This window comes from Sabethes cyaneus, chromosome 3 (genome assembly GCF_943734655.1).
Source record: "Sabethes cyaneus chromosome 3, idSabCyanKW18_F2, whole genome shotgun sequence".
NCBI classification, from domain to species: domain Eukaryota; kingdom Metazoa; phylum Arthropoda; class Insecta; order Diptera; family Culicidae; genus Sabethes; species Sabethes cyaneus.
The window spans coordinates 89,423,388-89,443,771 of record NC_071355.1 but is presented as its reverse complement, the minus strand read 5'-3'; the positions used below and the strand labels follow the sequence as shown (position 1 = coordinate 89,443,771).

Here is a 20,384-nt window from a genome sequence, read left to right as displayed (position 1 = left end):
GTATAACGCAGTAACCACCGTTGACGCTTTACCACAAATATAATTGACATAGCTGGTCTACCATGACACCCAAGTACTTTACACTACGCTTAGTGACAATCATTTGTCCCCCTACCATAATTTTTGCCTCTAGAGCCGCCTTACGACAGCTGATCATCACAGCTTCTGTCTTATGGTGTGCCAAGCTTAGATTGACGCCAGCCATTCATCATTCGATTATGCCTATGGCTTCTGATGCCAGCATTTCCGTTTCTTCTAAGAATTCGCCTACCACCGTTAGAACGATATTGTCGGCGTAGCCGGTGATCACAACACCATCGTGCAGCCTGAACCTCAGCACCACATCGTACATGGCGTTCCAGAGCGTGGGATTAAGAATCGAGCCCTGAAGAACACCCGCGGTTACTTTATACTTCTTCCGACCATCAGCCGTACCGTACACTTACGTCCGGTTCTCGCTTTAGCTTTTAAGCGGCCTGCATAGATGGTCCGGTACCATCTTCTTGTGCAGCACTAGGGCTCCCACACTAGCACTGTTAAAGGCGTTTTTGACGTAAATCGTGACTATGGCACAATATCTGTCACCTCGCCGCTACTCGGCCTGCGTGATGACTGACTTGATAGTATCGACGGTGTACTCTAGGACGGGCCTGTTTAGGATTACGCACTCCATTAACTTCTCGAGCGTATGGGTATGATGAGAGATCTCCTGGTTGTTTCCCCTGATTTAGTAGCAGCATCAATCTTTGAATTTTCCACTTATCTGGAAATTCCCTTACTTCTAGGCAATTCTGATGCATCTCTCTAAGCATATCGGGATATGGTTGGATCGCCGTTTTCAGTGCCTCATTCGGTATCCGGTCAGAACCGTAACCCTTTTTCATCTTCAAACCCCTGGCAACCGCAATTAGTTCCTCATTCGTGACATCCACCTCCAAGCGGGTCCTCCAAATAGGCCTTCTCGCCCTAAGGCACCTGGACCGAAGGAGCCCGACGGTCTCGTTCCACCAGTATACCGAGTGACGACTGTTCGTTTGCCGCACGCTCCTAGGCATGGTCGGGATTCATTCTCGGTTTTTTGCTCAGTAGATGCTCATTTGACCACAGCGCCTCAAGTTAACAGAATTCGAAAAAGCAAATTGTAGAGCTAATTATTATCTACATTATTGTTTAAGTAAGTATAGTTTTATCATTTGTATTTACGGCGCTATGCTATTTTGGCACCGTTGGTAGCCTAATGAGCGCTCTTTTTGCTACCAATGGAGTAGCAGCCCCATAGCGCCGTAAATACAAGAGATAGAACTATACTTTGTTCTACAATAATGTAGATAATAATTAACTCTACAATTGCTTTTTTCGCAACTTTTTCGAATTCTGTTTCGTTGAGGCGTTGCTGCAGTCAAATGTGCATCTACTGAGCAAAAAACTGAAAATGAAGCCTGGGCATGGTTGTATCACATGCTCCCGTTAAGGCGTTTGTTAGCTCGGTTGCAGTCAGGTTCGAGCAATTGCTGTCTGCCCTAAGTGCTTTCACGAACAGGCCTTTATCACAGGTTTTTACAGTTCCATCTCCGGCAGGAGACGTCAGCAACACACCAGAGCACAACTTTCATAGTATTGGCTGACATGCGGAAATAGGTGATTGAGTGGTGACTAATCAATCCTCGTATGTGCAGATTGAGAATCAAGAGCTGCTGCTTCATCATAAGCATAATCAACGTGCACAGTCCTCACCTCAGAAGTATCGAAGACGACAAGGATGAATTCTACGCGCAGTTGGAGAGTGAATACGACTGCTGCCTAAAACATGATATCAAGATCGCAATCAGGGATTTCAAAGCTAAGGTCGGGCAGAAGGAGGAACACAAACCGGTGATTGGAGGGTTCAACGTACACCAGCTGACAAATGGGCCTAAGATTTATCGATTTGGCCGCCTGCAATAAAATGACCGTACGTAGCACCTTTTTCCAGCACAGACTCCTACACAAGTAAACCTGGAGGCCACCAAATCAGATAGAATCACAGATCGACCACGTTTCGATCGACTGTTGGTACTTCTCAGATAATATCGACGTCAGATCGTAACGCTAACGTTGACTTGGACCACTACCTAGTGATGGTTAAGATGCACCCAAAACTCTCCATTGCGAACAACATTCGGTACCAACGCCAGCCTCGGTTACATTTCACGCGGCTGAAGCAACCAGGCGTCGCCGCAAACTACGCGCAATTACTCGAAGCTACGCTGCCGGAAAATGACGAGCTGGACGAGGCCCCTCTCGAAACCGTTGGAACACAATTCAGCAATTCAAATCAACCATTAGAAATGTAGCGGAGAGCTCTATCGGGCGTATGGCACGGAATCAACGGAACGATTGGTTTAACAATGAATGTAAGAGGGTGATGGATGAAGAGAATGCTGCGCGAGCGACCAGAGTGCGCAGTGCCACACGTCAGAACGTGGAAAAACACAAACGGAAGAAGATGTTCGAAACTGAACTTTCGGCAGTGTTGCGAAGCCCGCACTCGTGTAGTCTAATTTTCTCACAGGCGCGTACTCATTCTAACGAACACGCCGGCCTAAGCATCCCTTTGAAACTCCCTTTTTAATTTCATCATGCAGTGCAACGAGTTTTTTCGGGTAAGGGTAGGCGGGGCAAGACCGCCCACTTAATCAAAACCACCGGTGTAAAAAAAAGTTGCAGCTCAATTTATAATTTATCTGCTTTAAACAATTCATCTATTACCTACATGTAAAAAATAAAAACATAAATATCTGTAATGATTTTCTATTTTTTATTGCGATTTGGAAACACGTCCAAAAAAATGGAGTATTTTTTCCATGCGGGGTAAAACCGCCATAGCGTATAACTTTAACAATATTCAACCGATTTGAACGAAACTGGTGGCATTGGATTCGTGAATTGATCTAATTTATACAAATTGAATCAGTTTGCCATCAAACAATACAAGTTTCCCCGAGATTCGCAATTTCGAAAGAGTGTCCGGCAACCACTCGTATTGGAAGAATATCAGTAATATAGGTACCAACAGTCTTAAAATTGATACCGTGTAGTTTTCTTAGACAACAAGATGGATCAGGTTAGGCATCCTGGAGTCAATCTTTAAGGGCTAGAGAGGATCTTAGATAAAATATAACAATATGGGTATTAAAGTTCCTGCAATTGATCCGGTGAGTCATTTTTTGGCATTTAAAATTGTTCTGATTGATAAACCAGATACATATTATTTTTGTATTGCTAAGACAAAAGCTATATTTTCATAAAAAAAGGTTTATTCCATGATATTTGTTCCAAGAGGAAGGAATTATAAGCTTTTAACTTCACTTTTTGCACTAACGTAAGAACTGACGACACTATTAACACAAGGCATAACACTTATCGTTCTTACAAACATAAAAAGTATATTTACCTTTTACCGACCGGTTTCGGGCAACTAGCCCATCGACGGGGTAATGCCCAACTGGAAGGAATTATTGAAAAAAGCTATATCCGAGAAAACAAGAAATGTCCATAGCGCCCGCAGGGAAAATTGGCGATTTAGATTTTTTCAAACAGTCTATCAGCTACAAGTTTTGCACATTTACATTGTTTTATGTAATTCTGAGATTCTTTGGTCAAACTATGCAATTATTTTAAAAATCTCCTTATCGCACTAGCATTATGCACGACAGTCTTGCGCCGTTCGCCGTGTGGGCGGTTTTACCCCCCAATGACCGATTTACACATTTCACTATTTATTTCAACAAAACTGCATGAAGAGGTTCCTAATTTAGGTACTTTCGGATGAAGACAGGATGAGAGAAGCGATGTGGGTTGGATTTACTAAAAGTTTTAACGTTTTGAATAAAATAAACCCCAAGTTCTGCGGGAATAAAGTTATAAAAAACGAAACGATTGTAACGAAAAATCTGTTATTATTTATTTCTCCGATAGTTTATACGATATTGCGGTACAAGGTATTGTAAAATATTGCGTACGCATTCAGTAATATGACTGTCATCAACAGTTAACACCAATTTGAGCAAGGCTCTGTAAAACCATGGTGGGCGGTTTTACCCCGGCGTGCGTTGTTACCGCGTTTACCCTTATATGTTTAACTAACAGCGACAGTTGTCGCTCGTCGTTCGTCGTTGCAGCCCGATTTGCAGATGCCGATTACACGCGAGGGCTCGCGCTCCCGCCCGTGAGTAGAATCCAGGGCGAAGATGAAGAAGAAGAAGAAAAAGTAATGCATAATATGTATCCCAGTGTGTCACCTGCTTCACGGGCATTTAATTCCCCACGAGTTTTTTTGCCTCGGGAATAAGCCATGCAGGAAGACGATGTGAGGATGAGCGTGCGCGAGTGTGTGGGTAACAAAATATATCACACAAATATTGAATGCTATTTTTTTCATACTCTTTGCCTTGTGAGTAGGCATGGTTGACCTCTCACTCGATTCACAACATTGCGTTTCGGGAGAAAAAGCATTGACGGATGATCGTGAGGTGACCGATAGGTAGAAACAGCACTTTGATGAACACCTGAATGGCGCCCAAGCGGAGAAACATGGCGGTGAGGACAGTAATTTCGACAGTGCAACATACGGAAAAGAGGAGCCATCCCCAACGATAAGCGTAGTTAAGAAGGCCATCATACAGCTAACGAATGATAAATCAGCTGGGAAAGATGGCATCGGAGCGGAGCTTACCAAAATGAGATCAGAAAAGCTGGCTGTTTGTGTGCACCGGCTAATTGTTAGAATTTGGGATACGAAAAAGCTACCGGAAGAATGGAAAGATGGGGATATCTGCCCGATCCTTAAAAAGGCGAACTATTGAGCGATCACCGTTTTCAATGCCGCCTACAAAGTGCTGCGGCGAATCATTTTGCCGTCTATCACCCATCGCAAACAGATTCGTGGGATCTTACCAAGCCGGTTTCGTCGAAGGACGGTCTACAACGGATTGAATAATTACACTGCGGCAGATCTTCCTAAAGGGCAGTGAATACAGAGTTCCCACGCGATTTGCGATGGATGGTAATCAGTACAGTGTTTAGATTTCGGGTGGATGTTCAAGTTCATTCGAATCACACAGAAGGTTTCGTCAAGATAATGGTCTCTCATGCCTGCTGTTCAACATAGCGCTACTACGTGTTATGAACCGAGCGGATACCAACACGTGGGGCACGATTTTCAACAAATCTAGCCAATTCGTCTGCTTTGCCGATGAAATGTATATTATCTGCAAAACATCTGTGGCGGTGGCTGAACAGTACCCCAGACTAAAGCGCGAAGCAGAAAAAATTGTGTTTAAAGGTAAATACGTCTTAATAATGTACACACTGACCAGCGGAGCCGAGGCCGGCTGACGCCGCTTGGGTAACAGTATAATGATCGTTAGCGATGAGTAGTTGACGAATTTGTATACCTTAGCTCACTGGTAACGGCGGTAGCTAAAGCTGGACGAATACGATGGCAAAAATGCCGTACAACTACCTTGTAAAGGTGGTGTTTGGCTCAAATCCAGAAGGACCAGGGGCGCAGTGAGCAAGATAGTTAGACCAGGTGAAGCGAGATCTGGCGAAGAGTACATGGTGTCTGCGGAGTTGGAAAGCGGTATCTTACAACCGAGTAAACTGGAGAAACTTTGTTCAACAGGCTTTGGCCTAAAATGGCAAGCAACCTAACTATAGTAAGTAAGGCTACTGACAAAAGGCTCATTGTTGGTAAATGCAGAATTTAGTATGAATAAAGGGGACTGATCTTCCGGATACATACATTGCTTAAACATAACTGTTTCATCCAAGTGAAAATTAGTTCACGCTAAAGCTCTATAGTTCACGATCCTGTTCTGTCTCGCGGCTTTCATCGTGGCGCTTAACCGGCGCGCAAGATTAGGTGTAAGCAAAATAATTTTGCTTGTTTAATTTCTATCGGGGCATCACTGTCGATACAAACAAGTAGTTATGCCGTGAAATGCTAGCAAAAATAACATGCAGTGTTAAGCGATTTTGAAGTTATATTATAGGTAAAGAGTATAAAACTGTATGAAATGTATAATCTGCGGATCGTGAATGACCGGTCTGCTCGAACAATAACTATCATTAATCTTCCGGAACAAAAATCCGACTTTCGACTAATATTAAATGAGGACGAGCAGGTCGAGGCACTACACATGCATATTATTTATTATATTTATAAGCAGTAAGATATGCACATAATATATTAGGGGCCAAGATAGGGCTCCTGGCCCCCACCTCTGGCTACGTGGCTGCCTGATTGAAATGCCCTTTTCAGTCAGTTTAATCCATTATCAACTAATCTTACCTTGCACATCAATGCATCCAATCTGTTTCTTCATCGGGCTGGCGTTTATTTGACACATGTAGCAGCCGCGGTCCGATTCACGTAGCTGCCGTATTCGCAGACGCCAGGTTCGCATATCTTCGTGCACCACACTTATCCGTGAGTTATGCGTCACCACGCGCCCCTGCAGCGCAAGCACCGTCTGATCAGATGCACGCAGCCAACCGACCTTGTAGCGACCGAGATTCTTCACCGAACAGGTCAGGACGGCTTCTCGTCCGGCCGGAAAGGTTACGTTCTGGATGGTGCCCTCGAATTCCGGCTCCGGATCGGCGGGCGGTTGTTGCAGGTTGATTTCTGAAAAGATAGAAATAGGAGTTGAAGCTTCTGCAAAAAATTGTATACGGTAAAATACGTGAGAGTTGTTTGAACGGTACAATTTAAGTATTCTGTGCCAATAGTAATTACGAGCAGTTTTAATACATAATTAATATAGATGAGATCTTAACGATCCACACACAATTCTAGCAACATATACCGCACTTGTATGGAGCATACTAAACTTTCCGAGTGTTGCGCAGCGGCTGCAATACGGAACCTATATAAAATAGATTGAGATAGCTAAAATAAGTTTGTACATTTTGCCCGGTGGAATTTGAGGCGCAATGGAGACCAACTGCCACTGGACCAAGACCTAGTTCGTTGGTCAATATTGACACGATTCGCTGCGGATACAGATTGCCGACATAGTGTTTTCAGAAGTATTTTGTCTGTAGGACAAACGCTTGCTGCACGGTTGCATTTTAATAGTAGTCAAGTCACGCTTTGTGCTCGCAGAATTTTCAATCCACCATACCGAGATAGGAATTATACCTAACATGAAACGACATGCCGGCAAACGAGAGCTTTCAACGATCTACAACGTATAGTGAATGTTAAAATGTTACCAGCTGTCATTAAGAATCCGTTAAGCTTGTATTTAAACATGTAGATAGAAGAACCGTATTCGTTTTAATTTATTTGTGATATGTTTAAATATACGACCTGAAGCCTATCCTTCAATTCGCAAAACAGACGAATAGATGAAATTAAAATAGAAATTTGCCGACCCATATACTATATGATTTATGATGTTGCGACACGGAAGCAATTAGCAGCCACAAAATTGAAATGAAGCTGCTATAATCTCTATATACAACTCTATGATCTGCTTGAGATTTAACGAAAACTTGTGTTCCCCCAATCAGACAGGCATATTTTGTAAAATGAATGATGCATAACAAAATAATTTTAAATAATTAAAAATCGTATCGGTTATTACAGTCGATTCAACCTCAGTTGCAACCTGAACAGTAATCTGAATCCTAACGTCAATACGTCGGAAAACATCATCAATCTCAATTCAGCAGTCATGCAAGGCTGTTGAAATCCACCTACCTACCTACCTACCTGCCTACCTACTGGTGGGTATGCCCGAGTAATCTCTAATGGAAATGCCCACGCATTTCCCTCATATCTTTAGCGAACAATCTCTCAACTGACCCGACGTTCCCACTGGGACGCTCTAAACAACGATTTGCCTGACAATAGTTTGGCGGAGCTTGATATTAACAATTCATCGATTTAGTTATGTGCAATTAAGCAAACCACTGTTGAAATTTTATGCAAATTTTAATCAGAACTAAACATTTCTGTAATTAACCCACCCGGACACGTATGAGCGGAACCAACCACGTGGTAATATCGTTATTATTCAGTCGTGCACTGCTCGACTTCGCAATCCCCGAGCGTTTTGTGGCTGCCTGTTCGGGGAAAGTAGTCCTTACCTACACTACATAGACTGCATCATCATGGTATTCGATATATACTCGAACAATACGCTTCGGCCCAGCAATGGGAACACCCGTTGCACGAAGCGTGGAAAATTAGCGCATCAGTACATTGCGTATTATCGAGCAAATATTGAACACGCTTCGCCCTTCCGGGTTTTAATTGTACATACACCGGGCTGGTAATATAAAACGTAATTGACTATTTATCTTGGTTAATTAGGGCCGTGCCAATGAGCACCATAAGTTTATAAAATAATCTTCATTGAAATATGATGGCACCGATTTGCTGTCGTCGGTAATTAAAATGACGGGATTAAAGGTATGGGTGCGTACAAGCGATTGAAGTTTTAGAAGGCTAATTTAAAGCAACCGCCTAATTTCTAAAGACGAACCGCCTATCGTTACGTTTGCTATGTTTTTTTGCCACTCAAGATAACAGATAAACTAAAATCATGAAACATAAAATTAAATTTCAAACATCAATTAAATCAACGCAAAGAATTAGTTTTGTTATGAGAAGAGTAAATAATAAAACGAAAAATTGTATTAGAGTTGTGAAACATGATCAACAAACCGTGAAAAATGATTGAGCAGATGAGACTAAACCCTTAATTATTGATTGCCGGTCAAGTGCGTTTCCAATTATACCACCGGTTTTACTAACAGTGAACAAATACTTCAGAACTCAGGATTGGACACTCAAATTCCAAGGACAGGGTTAGCACGCCCCAACGGACGCTAGTGGTAATTGTTAGGTTGTATACGTCCTTTTACTCTAACATCACTACCACGCTGATATCACTGGACGACGTTGTCATCAGCACCACACGCATTCATTTTTGCAGATGGTTGCGATGACTAGTAACATAACCAACGGTGTACCCCTTCCCATAAAAGTTGAAGCTGTGTGTACATGTATTGGGGGGCTAATAAGGGGCTGGTAGAGCCTCTTTTTTATCCACTCCGCGGTTCAAAGATTCACCAATATGTCATAATATTTATAATCTACAATCTCTTTAATCAATAAAAAAAATTGTATGAAATATATCGAATGTCATTTTAAGGCCTAAATAAGATATGATAACAAAATAGTTATTAAACTCATCTTACAACCACTGTTTTAAATATCTACTCAATAACAAAATGTGTTATCAATGTAACTCCATATCTATTCAATAACAAAATATACCATTATAACACAGTTTTATATTGTTTTCATATTATTTTGCTCTTCGCTCCTGCTCGGGAAGCGCCAATCTGGCCGCTAAAAGCTCAACCCCACGCGCTTCAACATCCGCGGATTCGGGCTCTCTGCATGCGCCTTCTTGCACTATGTATTAGGACCTGCCGGAGAGCTTCAACGAATAGGTCTTTAAGGCAATCATGTTTCCTTCTTAGTCGTTACCACCTCTTGGACGAGGTATCTGCCCATGACAGCAATCGCTGTCATACGACTGTTGTCCATCACCCAGTTACCGTTGCCCTGACAAACACGTTAGGGGTCTGCGATAATGGCAATATCGCACCTCGTCACGGCTGCTGCTTGCCAGAGCAACTGCTCCACGCGCTGCTCTACGTGGGTACACACGGACAAATCTATCTTAATTTTGCCAAACGACAACATCTTGTTCGCGATGGTCTCTAGCACATCACTGGTTGCAATTAGCATATCACCATATACCTTTCGCCACCTTACACTCGACAAGAGTACGCTGCGACAGGGCCCGCCTCACCCAGGGACTTCTCCACCATCTCCTTGTACTTCGAGTTCTGGACTGTTGGGTCCTTTTTGAGCTCGAAGAGCATTTCGCCCCGTGGTACGGCGGGTCATTATAACATCTGCCTCAAACTCTTGTAGCGTCAGCTACGACCTCCCTTGGTTGCTGGGTAAGCGGTTTGCGCCCAACCACCCGCCATTGGTCTTCTGTCCCGATTGCACCATATGGGACCTCTTTCGTCTGCTTGCAGGTAGAAACGCGGTCAGTCCGCTGCCTCTACACTACCAGCGTCAGCCCGTCGTCAGGCATCGCTGCTTTGCGGTTGGCAAGCGGTGCGCGCGCCTGACTTGGCATGGCCAAAGTCTTGGCGGCCATGGTCTGATCTCCAGCGATCTCACATCGCTTCAAAAGCCCTTGCCTCTCCACCACGGCAGCTAAGACGGTAGCGAGTAGGCTCACCGCTAGCTGTTTCATGTCGAGGTGAATTTTCGTCCGCGAGTTGATGAACGAGTACAACTCATCCACCGACCTTTCTGGCGCCGCCAGCTTGCTATTACCTGGAGGTGCCCTACTCCCGCATCAAGAATTCGCAACTTCCTCGGTCGATAACGACTTACTTTTGGTTACTTTTTATCACCGCTGTCGATCGCCTCTTTGACGGAACCGCAGCTGCAGTCACCAGCAATCTAACCAGCGTGCTAGCCTTCTGTGGAGTCGACTTCTTAGGCTGTGCCCCCGATTTCGGCGGGTTTCCCTTTCTGGGTTGCACCTCGGGGTTTCCCTTCTTCGTTGACGGCGAACGCGCTAACTTGCTACGTTTAACCGTTATGTGTTCGGCTGGGTACCCGGGTACCTTTTGAGACTTTATAGCCTCGAAAAACAAGGTTTACGACAACTCAGCCAGCTAAAACTCGTAGAATGCTCCTAACTAGTGGGAATTTGTCATTTGTCATTTGTCATCAACAGATTGCTTGTAGCAGCAGGGGGGGTTGAAGGGGGGGCCTTCGAATTTTTTTACCCCATAAGTGTTCGGATGGGTACCCGGGTACCCACCGAAATGAAATGCTTCTAACTTTATCAATTCTTGACCGATTTTGGATCTTGAACCATCAAAAGATTGGAAAATTTGTCTATTTTTAGAGCCTGAGACTTACCAAGCCTGGGACCACGTCTGGTTCCCGTAAATCCGGATCTCCGGGACCATGTTCCGGATCCAAAACAAATGTGTACAATTGTCAATAAAACCACACAACATTGGTATCAAAATTCATGAAATCACTCCAGGAGTTGATGTTTATCCATTTTGAGTCCATTCAACTTATAGTCTTCGGAATGGCCACTCCGGAGCAGGTTCCTGTGGGGCCTTACGAGACCGCTAACATATTTGGATAGAAAACCCTAGCAATATGTATATCAAAATTCACGAAATCACTCCAGGTGTTGAGTTTTATCCATTTTAAGTTCATTTGATAAGCTGTCCCTGGAATGGCCACTCCGAAGCAGGTTCCTGTGGGGCTCTATGAGACCAGTAACATGTTTGAATGAAACCCTAGCAATATGTATATCAAAATTCGTGAAATCACTCCAGGAATTGAAATTTATCCTTTTTTGAGTTCAGTTGATGACATGTCCTTGGAATGGCCATTCCGTGGCAGGTTCCTGTGGAGCCTTATGAAACCATTAACATGTTTGGATAGAAACCCCAGCAATATGTATGTCAAAATTCATGAAATCACGCCAGGAGTTCATTTTTATCCATTTTGAGTCCATCTTACAAGTTGTCCCCGGAGTGGCCATTCCGAGGACAACTCGTCAAATCGACTTAAATGGACAAAAATCAATTCCTGGAGGGATTTCATGAATTTTGACATACATATTGCTAGGGTTTCTACCCAAACATGTTAGTGGCCTCAGGGCCCCATGGGAATCTGCTACGAAGTGGCCATTCCGGGAACCACTCATCAAATGGACTCAAAGTGAATAAAAATCAACTCCTGGAGTGATTTCATGAAGTTTGACATACATATTGCTGGGGGTTCTAACCAAACATGTTACTGGTCTCATAAGGCTCCACAGGAACCTGTTGCGGCAAGGCCATTACAAGGACATGTCATCAACTGAACTCAAAAAGGATAAATTTCAATTCCTGGAGTGATTTCACGAATTTTGATATACATATTGCTAGGGTTTCTATCCAAACATGTTACTGGTCTCATAGAGCCCCACAGGAAGCTCTGGAGTGGCCATTCCGGGGACAAATCATCAGATGGACTCAAAATGGATAAAACTCAACTCCTAGAGTGATTTCGTGAATTTTGATATACATATTGCTAGGGTTTCAGTCCAAACAGGTTAATGGTCTCATAAGGCCCCACAGTAGGCCGTCCCTTATTTTTCAAAAATTGACCTAGCGATGAGCTCAACATCACAAAATGTTCGTTTTTTTATGCAGAATAAAATGCCGTGTTGTTAAGGTCCCTGCGATAACGTTAAGTGGTCCCGCAACGGACTTTTAGATAAAATTATGTGAATGACTGGATCCTCCACATAATGACAACTACGCCACTATAGTGCGTACGCTTGGTCATCCGTTATTCATTTTAGTGATGAGTTCAACATCACAAAATTTTCGGTTGGCCGGGCAGAAGAAGATTATATGCTCTTAAGACCCCTATGATAACATTTAGTGGTCCCTCAACGCTCCGTAAGTAGTTTAATGAGCGACTTCCAACGTAATGACAAGCTATTTACTGCAGTGAGCGTTCTAAAGGGTCTAGCAAGCAAAAAATCGAGGCAGTTATCGCATGTGTCATTTTCAAATCAATTAGTTTTATTTATATCAATTAGTTATCATTGAGGTCCAACAAGTTTCACAATGCTGTCACTTCTTAGTAAGAATGCGAATTTATAACTGGTGCGCGTCTTCCCACGATACACCAAGTATTAGCTGCGTTTTATTACCAGCTCCGATCGGCAAAACTTTCACTTAAAGTGAGTACGAAGAACGCCGTTAAGTAAGTGTTGTGCTACTGCCAGAAAACGAAAATACCAATAGTCCAGAAAGCACATTATCCCTCCATGCTGGATTATCGGCACTCTGCAAGCAAATATCACGAAAGGAGAGCAAAACGCAACATAATCGAGAGACTCTCTTCTGCAAAAAGCTTGACAATCTTTTCGATATATCCAAACGCACGGCGATAACGGATATGCAGCAAAAAGCTTAAAAGGAAAGGGATCCAATAGTGAAGCAAGCTCTGTTGGAGGATATACAATTTCTAAAGGATCAGAAAGAAGGTCGTCGTGTATGTACTATTGCTGGTGTCGATGGAGTTCTTGCTGGCAAAATCCAGGAGAAACAGAAAGCAGAGGAGCGTAAGAAGCAAAGACAAAAGCTGTTGGAAGAACATCGCAAGCACATTTATGGTATCAGACTATTTTGCTACTGGCTTTCTTCAGCAGATATTCTTCGGCATTCATTTTGGAAACACATGGTAAGCCGAAGGAAATAAACTGAAAATCGACCACTGCCAAAATAGCGCTCTATCTTAATAGATTCAACATTACAACATTTTCAAACTGCATCCAATACCGTGCTTCTCTACACATCTAGTGAAGATGAAGACTCTGAGAATACAAGCGATGGAGACGAATATCGTGTGTCGACAGAATCTCCACAAAGACGCAGAGGAACACAGATTGTTGTGACCCCTGAATTGGCACAGGCTCTTGACGCTGCAAAGGTTAGCACAGATTCTGCTCCAGTAATCTTGGCAGCAGCTGCTAAATCACATTAACCAATAAAATTAATGCAAGACTAGAACAGAAATGTTACCCAAAAAGAAAAGGCTTTTCAAAACTTGCTGCTAAATATTAAGGATTTTCGGAAGAAACTTCCAAACAAACAGAAGGCATCCCTACGTAACTTTGTAGGATCGTTAAATGAACTAATTGACTTACGTTTGAAATAAAACTAATTGATTTGAAAATGACACATGTGATAACTGTCTCGATATTTTGCTTGCTAGACCCTTTAGAACGCTCACTGCAGTAAATAGCTTGTCATTACGTTGGAGGTCGCTCATATGCATTCCATAACCTCTGTTCATTAACTCCTATTCCTACCTCCACGAGGTGCCGGCTGGGGTACGCAACTTAGGTTGTCGTATGCTAACAGGAAAGGGGGCACAGGGGCTCCCGCCCACAATAAGATGGCAGCCCCATCAGCGGGATAAGGACCTTAGGTTAACAGCCTACTGTACCAGAACATAAAAAGTTACCGAAAATGAAAGAAGAAATCTCCCTGGATTATTGGCAACGACCTTTAGCATGAAAACACGGACACGAATCGGAACATGGAATATACTGACCCTTGCCCAGCAGGGCAAGCTGGCTCAACTTGCAAGAGAAGCTAGCCGCCTGAAGCTTGAAATCCTGGGGCTGAGCGAGGTCCGCTGGCCGGGTACTGGCGAACACAGGACATCATCCGGGCAAGTCTTGCTCTACTCTGGCATACGAGGTGGAGCGTTGAGGGACCACTTAATGTTATCATAGGGGTCTTAAGAGCATATAATCTTCTTCTGCCCGGCCAACCGAAAATTTTGTGATGTTGAACTCATTATACTAAATTGAATAACGGATGACCAAGCGTACGCACTATAGTGGCGTAGTTGTCATTATGTGGAGGATCCAGTCATTCACATAATTTTATCTAAAAGTCCGTTGCGGGACCACTTAACGTTATCGCAGGGACCTTAACAACACGTCATTTTATTCTGCATAAAAAAACGAACATTTTGTGATGTTGAGCTCATCGCTAGGTCAATTTTTGAAAAATAAGGGACGGCCTACCCCACAGGAACCTGCTCCGGAATGGCCATTCCGAAGACAACTCGTTAAATGGACTCAAAATGGATAAACATCAACTCCTGGAGTGATTTCATGAATTTTGATACCAATATTGTGTGGTTTTATTGACAATTGTACACATTTGTTTTGGATCCGGAACATGGTCCTGGAGATCCGGATTTACGGGAACCAGACGTGGTCCCAGGCTTGGTAACTCTCATGCTCTAAAAATAGACAAATTTTCCAATCTTTTGACGGTTCAAGATCTAAAATCGGTCAAGAATTGATAAAGTTAGAAGCATTTCATTTCGGTGGGTACCCGGGTACCCAACCGAACACTTATGGGTGTTAAATTTCCCGTACACATAACGGTTAACAAAAACATCATTGCCGGCCTCGGTCGAGCTCTCGTTTTGAATAAGATATTTATTCACACTGTTGGGTTCCAACTCTAGGTCGCTATCGTAGTATGTAGTCGCCTTTATGATCCCATGGTTATCCATGTAAGCAGTGAGGCTATGCGAGGGTTGTACCGCTATCTTTCATGGAGTTGCAGAGGGTGCAGAGCCAGATCGGCGTTAGTCAGGAAAGTATTATCTGAGCCTACAACCACCGCCTTTGACGTGGGCGACGAGTTTTGAACGTACCTAGAGAGCAGCCATGGTTCCATGGACGGAAGGCAGCCGTGCTATTGGCCTACTCGCCGTTTCGAGATGGTATCACCGTTCACCTAAAGTAATACAATAGCATAGCTGTCAGCCCTAAAATGTCTTATCCGATCATATCCCGCCATTACAGTGTACCAGATATTAGGATCTTCCTGGAACCGACCCTAATGTGCCCATGGCACTCCCGATATGGCTTTTAGGTTTATAGTCCTGAGCTCTAACAAGATACTACGACGTCTGCAACTGTCTTATGGGACTTGAGCTACGCTCGCTTCTTTATACCATTACACTACGCTACCCGCAGGCACTCAGTGCCCCCTTTCCCTGTTATCACACAACTGGGAGTATAACAAAAGACTGGTATTTGGTCGACCCCGGGCCCGGTTGCGTCCCGGCCGACTCCGTGTGGAGGTAGGGATAAGAGTTCCCGCTCTCATTTTTGTGTTTATTTAGGTTGGGACAAGGCCAAACGTGACCTTGACCAGCCCACAACCCGCTGAGTTTGGGCCTTCACCGGTCTTGGGCCTTGAGCCGTAGACCTTGGACTTGGGGCTCGGGCTTGGACGACACAGCGGCCATTTTGATAACAGTTTATTTTGATGCACTCATCCTTCATCCATCCAAATTTCTCACTAATGCCTCTAAATCCCGTGGATGAAGAAACGTGGCCCGATTGAATCAAAATAAGCGTTGTAATGGAACACACACCACTTGGAAGGTATTGAGACTGATCGAGGTCAGTTCAAGATTCTCGGATAGAGATGTCGCCAGAACACACGGGCAACAAATAGGAACTACTAACGAACTACTAAGGATACTTGCTCATGGCGAAACACACGTTAAAAAAGATTTTAAGAAACTTTCCTGCTAAAAATTTTATCAGGCCACAACACGAGATAGAAGGGAGGGGTCCAAGCTACAGTTTGTTTTCGCTGATGATTTGGACAGAAACTAATGAGCTAGCAATAGTTTTGAAGTTGTGACCTTAAAACCAAGGTTTTCGCCACGAACCAGAGAATGGACTCGAAGGTTTGAGAGGTACACACAAGTGCTGTGAAGCTTTTACAGCTCAGGAACAGTTTATCACGGCCATCACACTGCACCCCGGCTGTACCCGGGTTAGAGGCGTGGCGTACAGCAGCGACTGATCCGGAACAAACGATTAATCTATATGCTATACAGTGGACCCCCGTTCGTTTGAACGATTCCTCATGCAAACTAACGTAACCCCGTTTTAATTTGAACATATGGTAACCCGAAATATGCTGAAACCTGTGTGAACTGGCCGCCCTGCTCTTTGTTATTGTTTCGGTGGTTTGTTTTTGTGGGCTGGTACCGAATGGCCGAAACACAAATGGCCGAATCACGAATGGCCGAAATCCAAATGGCCGAATTTAAATAACAGTCACAGAAGGCCGAATCACGAAAGGCCGAATCACGAATGGCCGAATCACGAAAGGCCGAATCACGAATGGCCGAATCACGAAAGGCCGAAATTTTTCGAAATGCCTAAATACTCAATAAAAAACCATGAATTGGCAAGTAGTTAACAAATAACTTTAATCAAACAAAAAACAAACTACTACTATTAAACAAACAAAACATGTTTTACGAACGCCTTTGTTTAGCGCTTAATAAAAGCGCAACTGCGTGAACAAAATTTTTGCTGCTCATTTTGTGAGCATTAACACATTTCGAGTAGATTTTTTCGTCTATTTCTCGGCGCGAATTCGGAACATCCCCCTGAAGAATTCTAAGGATGTTCCCCTCTATCGAATTTTGCTCCACCCGCAGCTCTGTGATGATCCTGGTCATTGACAGGTGATGGGAACCAACAATGGTTGTTCATAGTTGGTGCCATGCTTCCAAGTTTTTTGTGATCCGCGGTAGCTTGTCAATGGCAGGCTTAAAATTTGACCACAGAGCGGGGTGAAACAATGGCCTGTTGTTCCGGTTCCTCTCACTTATGTAAGTATTCCGAAAATATGCAAGGAAATTCTCCAATTCTTCAAGCATCGTTCCTTCCATCGCGTCGTACGCCTCCTGTATCCGATTTTGCGGCAGAAAAGACAAAGCCTAGAATTTTTATTACATTAAAAACACCAAATAAAAGTACTTTATCAACAAACCTGCAGCCGTTTTACCGCCATGAATATGTCTGTGCTGGTCGAGTAATGTTGTTTTAGTCTCCCTACTAGCACAGTTTTTATAAACTAGTTGTGGTAACCGATTAACGACTAATTTCAGTCATAAATAAGTTGCTGTAACCAGAAATGAGGAAAGTGTGCTGCTTGGGCCGCGTATATTTGTTTTATTATATTTTGTGAATATTGTGTGAAATGAAAAAAGCATAAGAAGCATTCCGCTTCTGCTTGTTTTAATTGAATAGTATCCCATCAATGGAAAGCATCGGTTTTCCTCTCTGCGACAACACAATTTTAACGACAGGTGCACTTTCTTCGTCGTTGAAACCAGCAACATCGGATGAATCGCCGGATGCACTCATTTTTCACAGGACAACTACCAACTACCGTGCGGAACAACCGTGTTCAACAACAATGGACACAACTGTTGGCTTTGCTATGTGCGGTCAACAAAGATGGACACGGCGGGATATTTAATGAAATATTTCGGCCGCTTTAGTAATTTGGTAATAAACTTGTAGTTTACTGCATTTACTTCTTTATGAAAATCCGTGACAGTAAGAATAAGATTATAATTGTAATATAAGCATATATCTACGAAAGATAATTTTTATCCTGGTTTTTACCTCATATTTCTTGATTATAAATACACCTACATTATAAGGGGCGAGTCGTATTTACCGTGTTAGTAGCAAATGTTTCCTAGATGATTCAAGGCGAGACGGCCGTAGGCCGCGAGTGTGCGCCGGTGACCCGCCGTCGGAAGCGCCGGCCAGAAACCACTACTATTTAGGTGCATGCATTTTCCTAGGTTTACTGTCTATTAGGGATTATCCCTTAGTTAAGTCCGAACGAGCGGCAGTGAGTAAGGACAGCATGTACCCAATGTTTGCGCATGTTGAAGGCTATGAATATTTTCGGTCGAATATGACATTCAGCCATTCGTGTTTCGGCCATTTGTGATTCGGCCATTCGTGATTCGGCCTTTTGTGATTCGGCCATTCGTGATTCGGCCATTTGTGTTTCGGCCATTCGTAGGTAATCCGTTTTTGTTGGCAGTTGCAAGTGCGAATATTGCATTTTCCGATCGGATTTCTCTCTTAATCGTTAGGAAAACGAAATGTGAAACCGATTAAACACGCTAGGTCAGTATAAACGAATCGTGTTTATGTGCATCGTCTGCATAAACAAATGATGTCATGTTGAGAATGACATTTGAACCATTTTTAATTTGCACGTCGTGCAAACCAACGGGGTTCAAATTAAAAAGTGTTCAGATTAAAAAGGGTCAAACGAACGGGGGTCCACGGTACTGCATCTCGCCTGCTACATCTAAAAGCCACAAACTGGCTCTCGGTAATACCTATTTTGCACGAGGGAACATTCGGAAGCATACCTTGAAACATTGTCATGGAGCTGCTTAGAGATTATCGACGTTCTGGTTGATGGTCGGGACATTCCGGATGTCGCATACGTACCAAACATCGGTTCAGGCACGATCTAGTCCAAGGTATTCAAATCGAAACCAGCGAGGAAGATACGGCTGAACTTTCGGCGGTTATCAGTGAAAGGAGTTGCTGCAGAGTAGTCTAGTAAGGTGATGACGGATCGATGAATAAATTGAAGAAAACCTGAACGAGTAGTAGAAGCACATCTACGATGCGATCACTACTACAGCGCGAGAAGTAATGGAAACTACTGCTACATTCACTTCATGAGTGATTTGGCGCATAGTGTGACTGACGAGAAGAACTAAGTCAGAACTCACATGTTGAATGCAACTGTGACCAGCGTTGCACAAGTACAGATATTTGTGCATGCATAAATTTAGGACCCTGTAATTTTCTCCGCAGTATTTTATTTTCTCAGTCTAATTTTTTATATAACATAAATAGTTTGTAGATTATTTTAAAATTCAGAAACATTAGTAATACCAGAACTCCCAAGCAACACAGCTTGTTATCGAATAGTATAATATTACATATATCAGAACTTCTCTATTACCTGAAAAGCGCAAAAAACTTAAGTCTAATGAAACAAGAATTGAAAGAAGTATGTATCAGGTTATTTCATACCAATTTAAAACGTTATTATAGCATAAGCTACAACTTGTTCTTCCAGTAGTTTAAATTTAGTAATGGTGACGTAATAAAAACTTCGTGTTGACATGTTGACAAAACAAACATTATACATTAGATATGAGCTGTCAAATAAATTTATGTTATCCCAAAACATCTCAAAACCTTAATAATAACGACATATGTTTTCAAAGTACGTTTATAGTACGCTTAAGCGACTAATTTCCACGAATATTATTTTCTAACTTGTTTTGTGTGTTACTTGGGCTCACAGGAACTATAATTGCAAATAATTGCAATGCAAAGCCTTGGGCGACCCTTCTTTATCGACAGACTTCACAGCCGGCTGGCAGAGTACAGGACAGCTACGGGGCTAGTGCAACAATCCTACTGACTCTATCTAGCAGCACCCCCTAGCCGAGATTCGAACATACGACGACTGGCTTGTTAGATCCGCATCGTACCTGGAAGTTAACTGGGTGGTAACTAAAATAATTCGTGGGTCCCAAATTTATGCATGCATCAATATCTGTACTTGTAGCACCCGTCTGACACTCTGTCAATTCTCGAAGGACAGGGTCAGTACGCCCTCTACGGTTGATGGTGGTAACTTTTAAATTGTATATGTGCCATCTCTCTAGCATCACAACCACACTGACACCATTGCATGATATCGTACATAAACATTGCACACATACATTCTTTCAGGTGGTTGCGATCACTAACACTTATGCAGTTGTAACTCCCTTGGGATAAGAGATGGCGTTAGTAGTATCATCCTTT

At 43.1% G+C, this 20,384-nt stretch overlaps 1 protein-coding gene across 1 annotated transcript in view; it reads right to left on the bottom strand.

The window, feature by feature from the left end:
- LOC128739860 (lachesin) overlaps positions 1-20,384 on the bottom strand; it is a 154,512-nt gene that overhangs the window by 97,356 nt on the left and 36,772 nt on the right. The window contains exon 2 of the mRNA XM_053835361.1: positions 6,335-6,670. Coding sequence (XP_053691336.1) covers positions 6,335-6,670 — 336 coding nt within the window. The remainder of the gene's footprint in view (positions 1-6,334; positions 6,671-20,384) is intronic.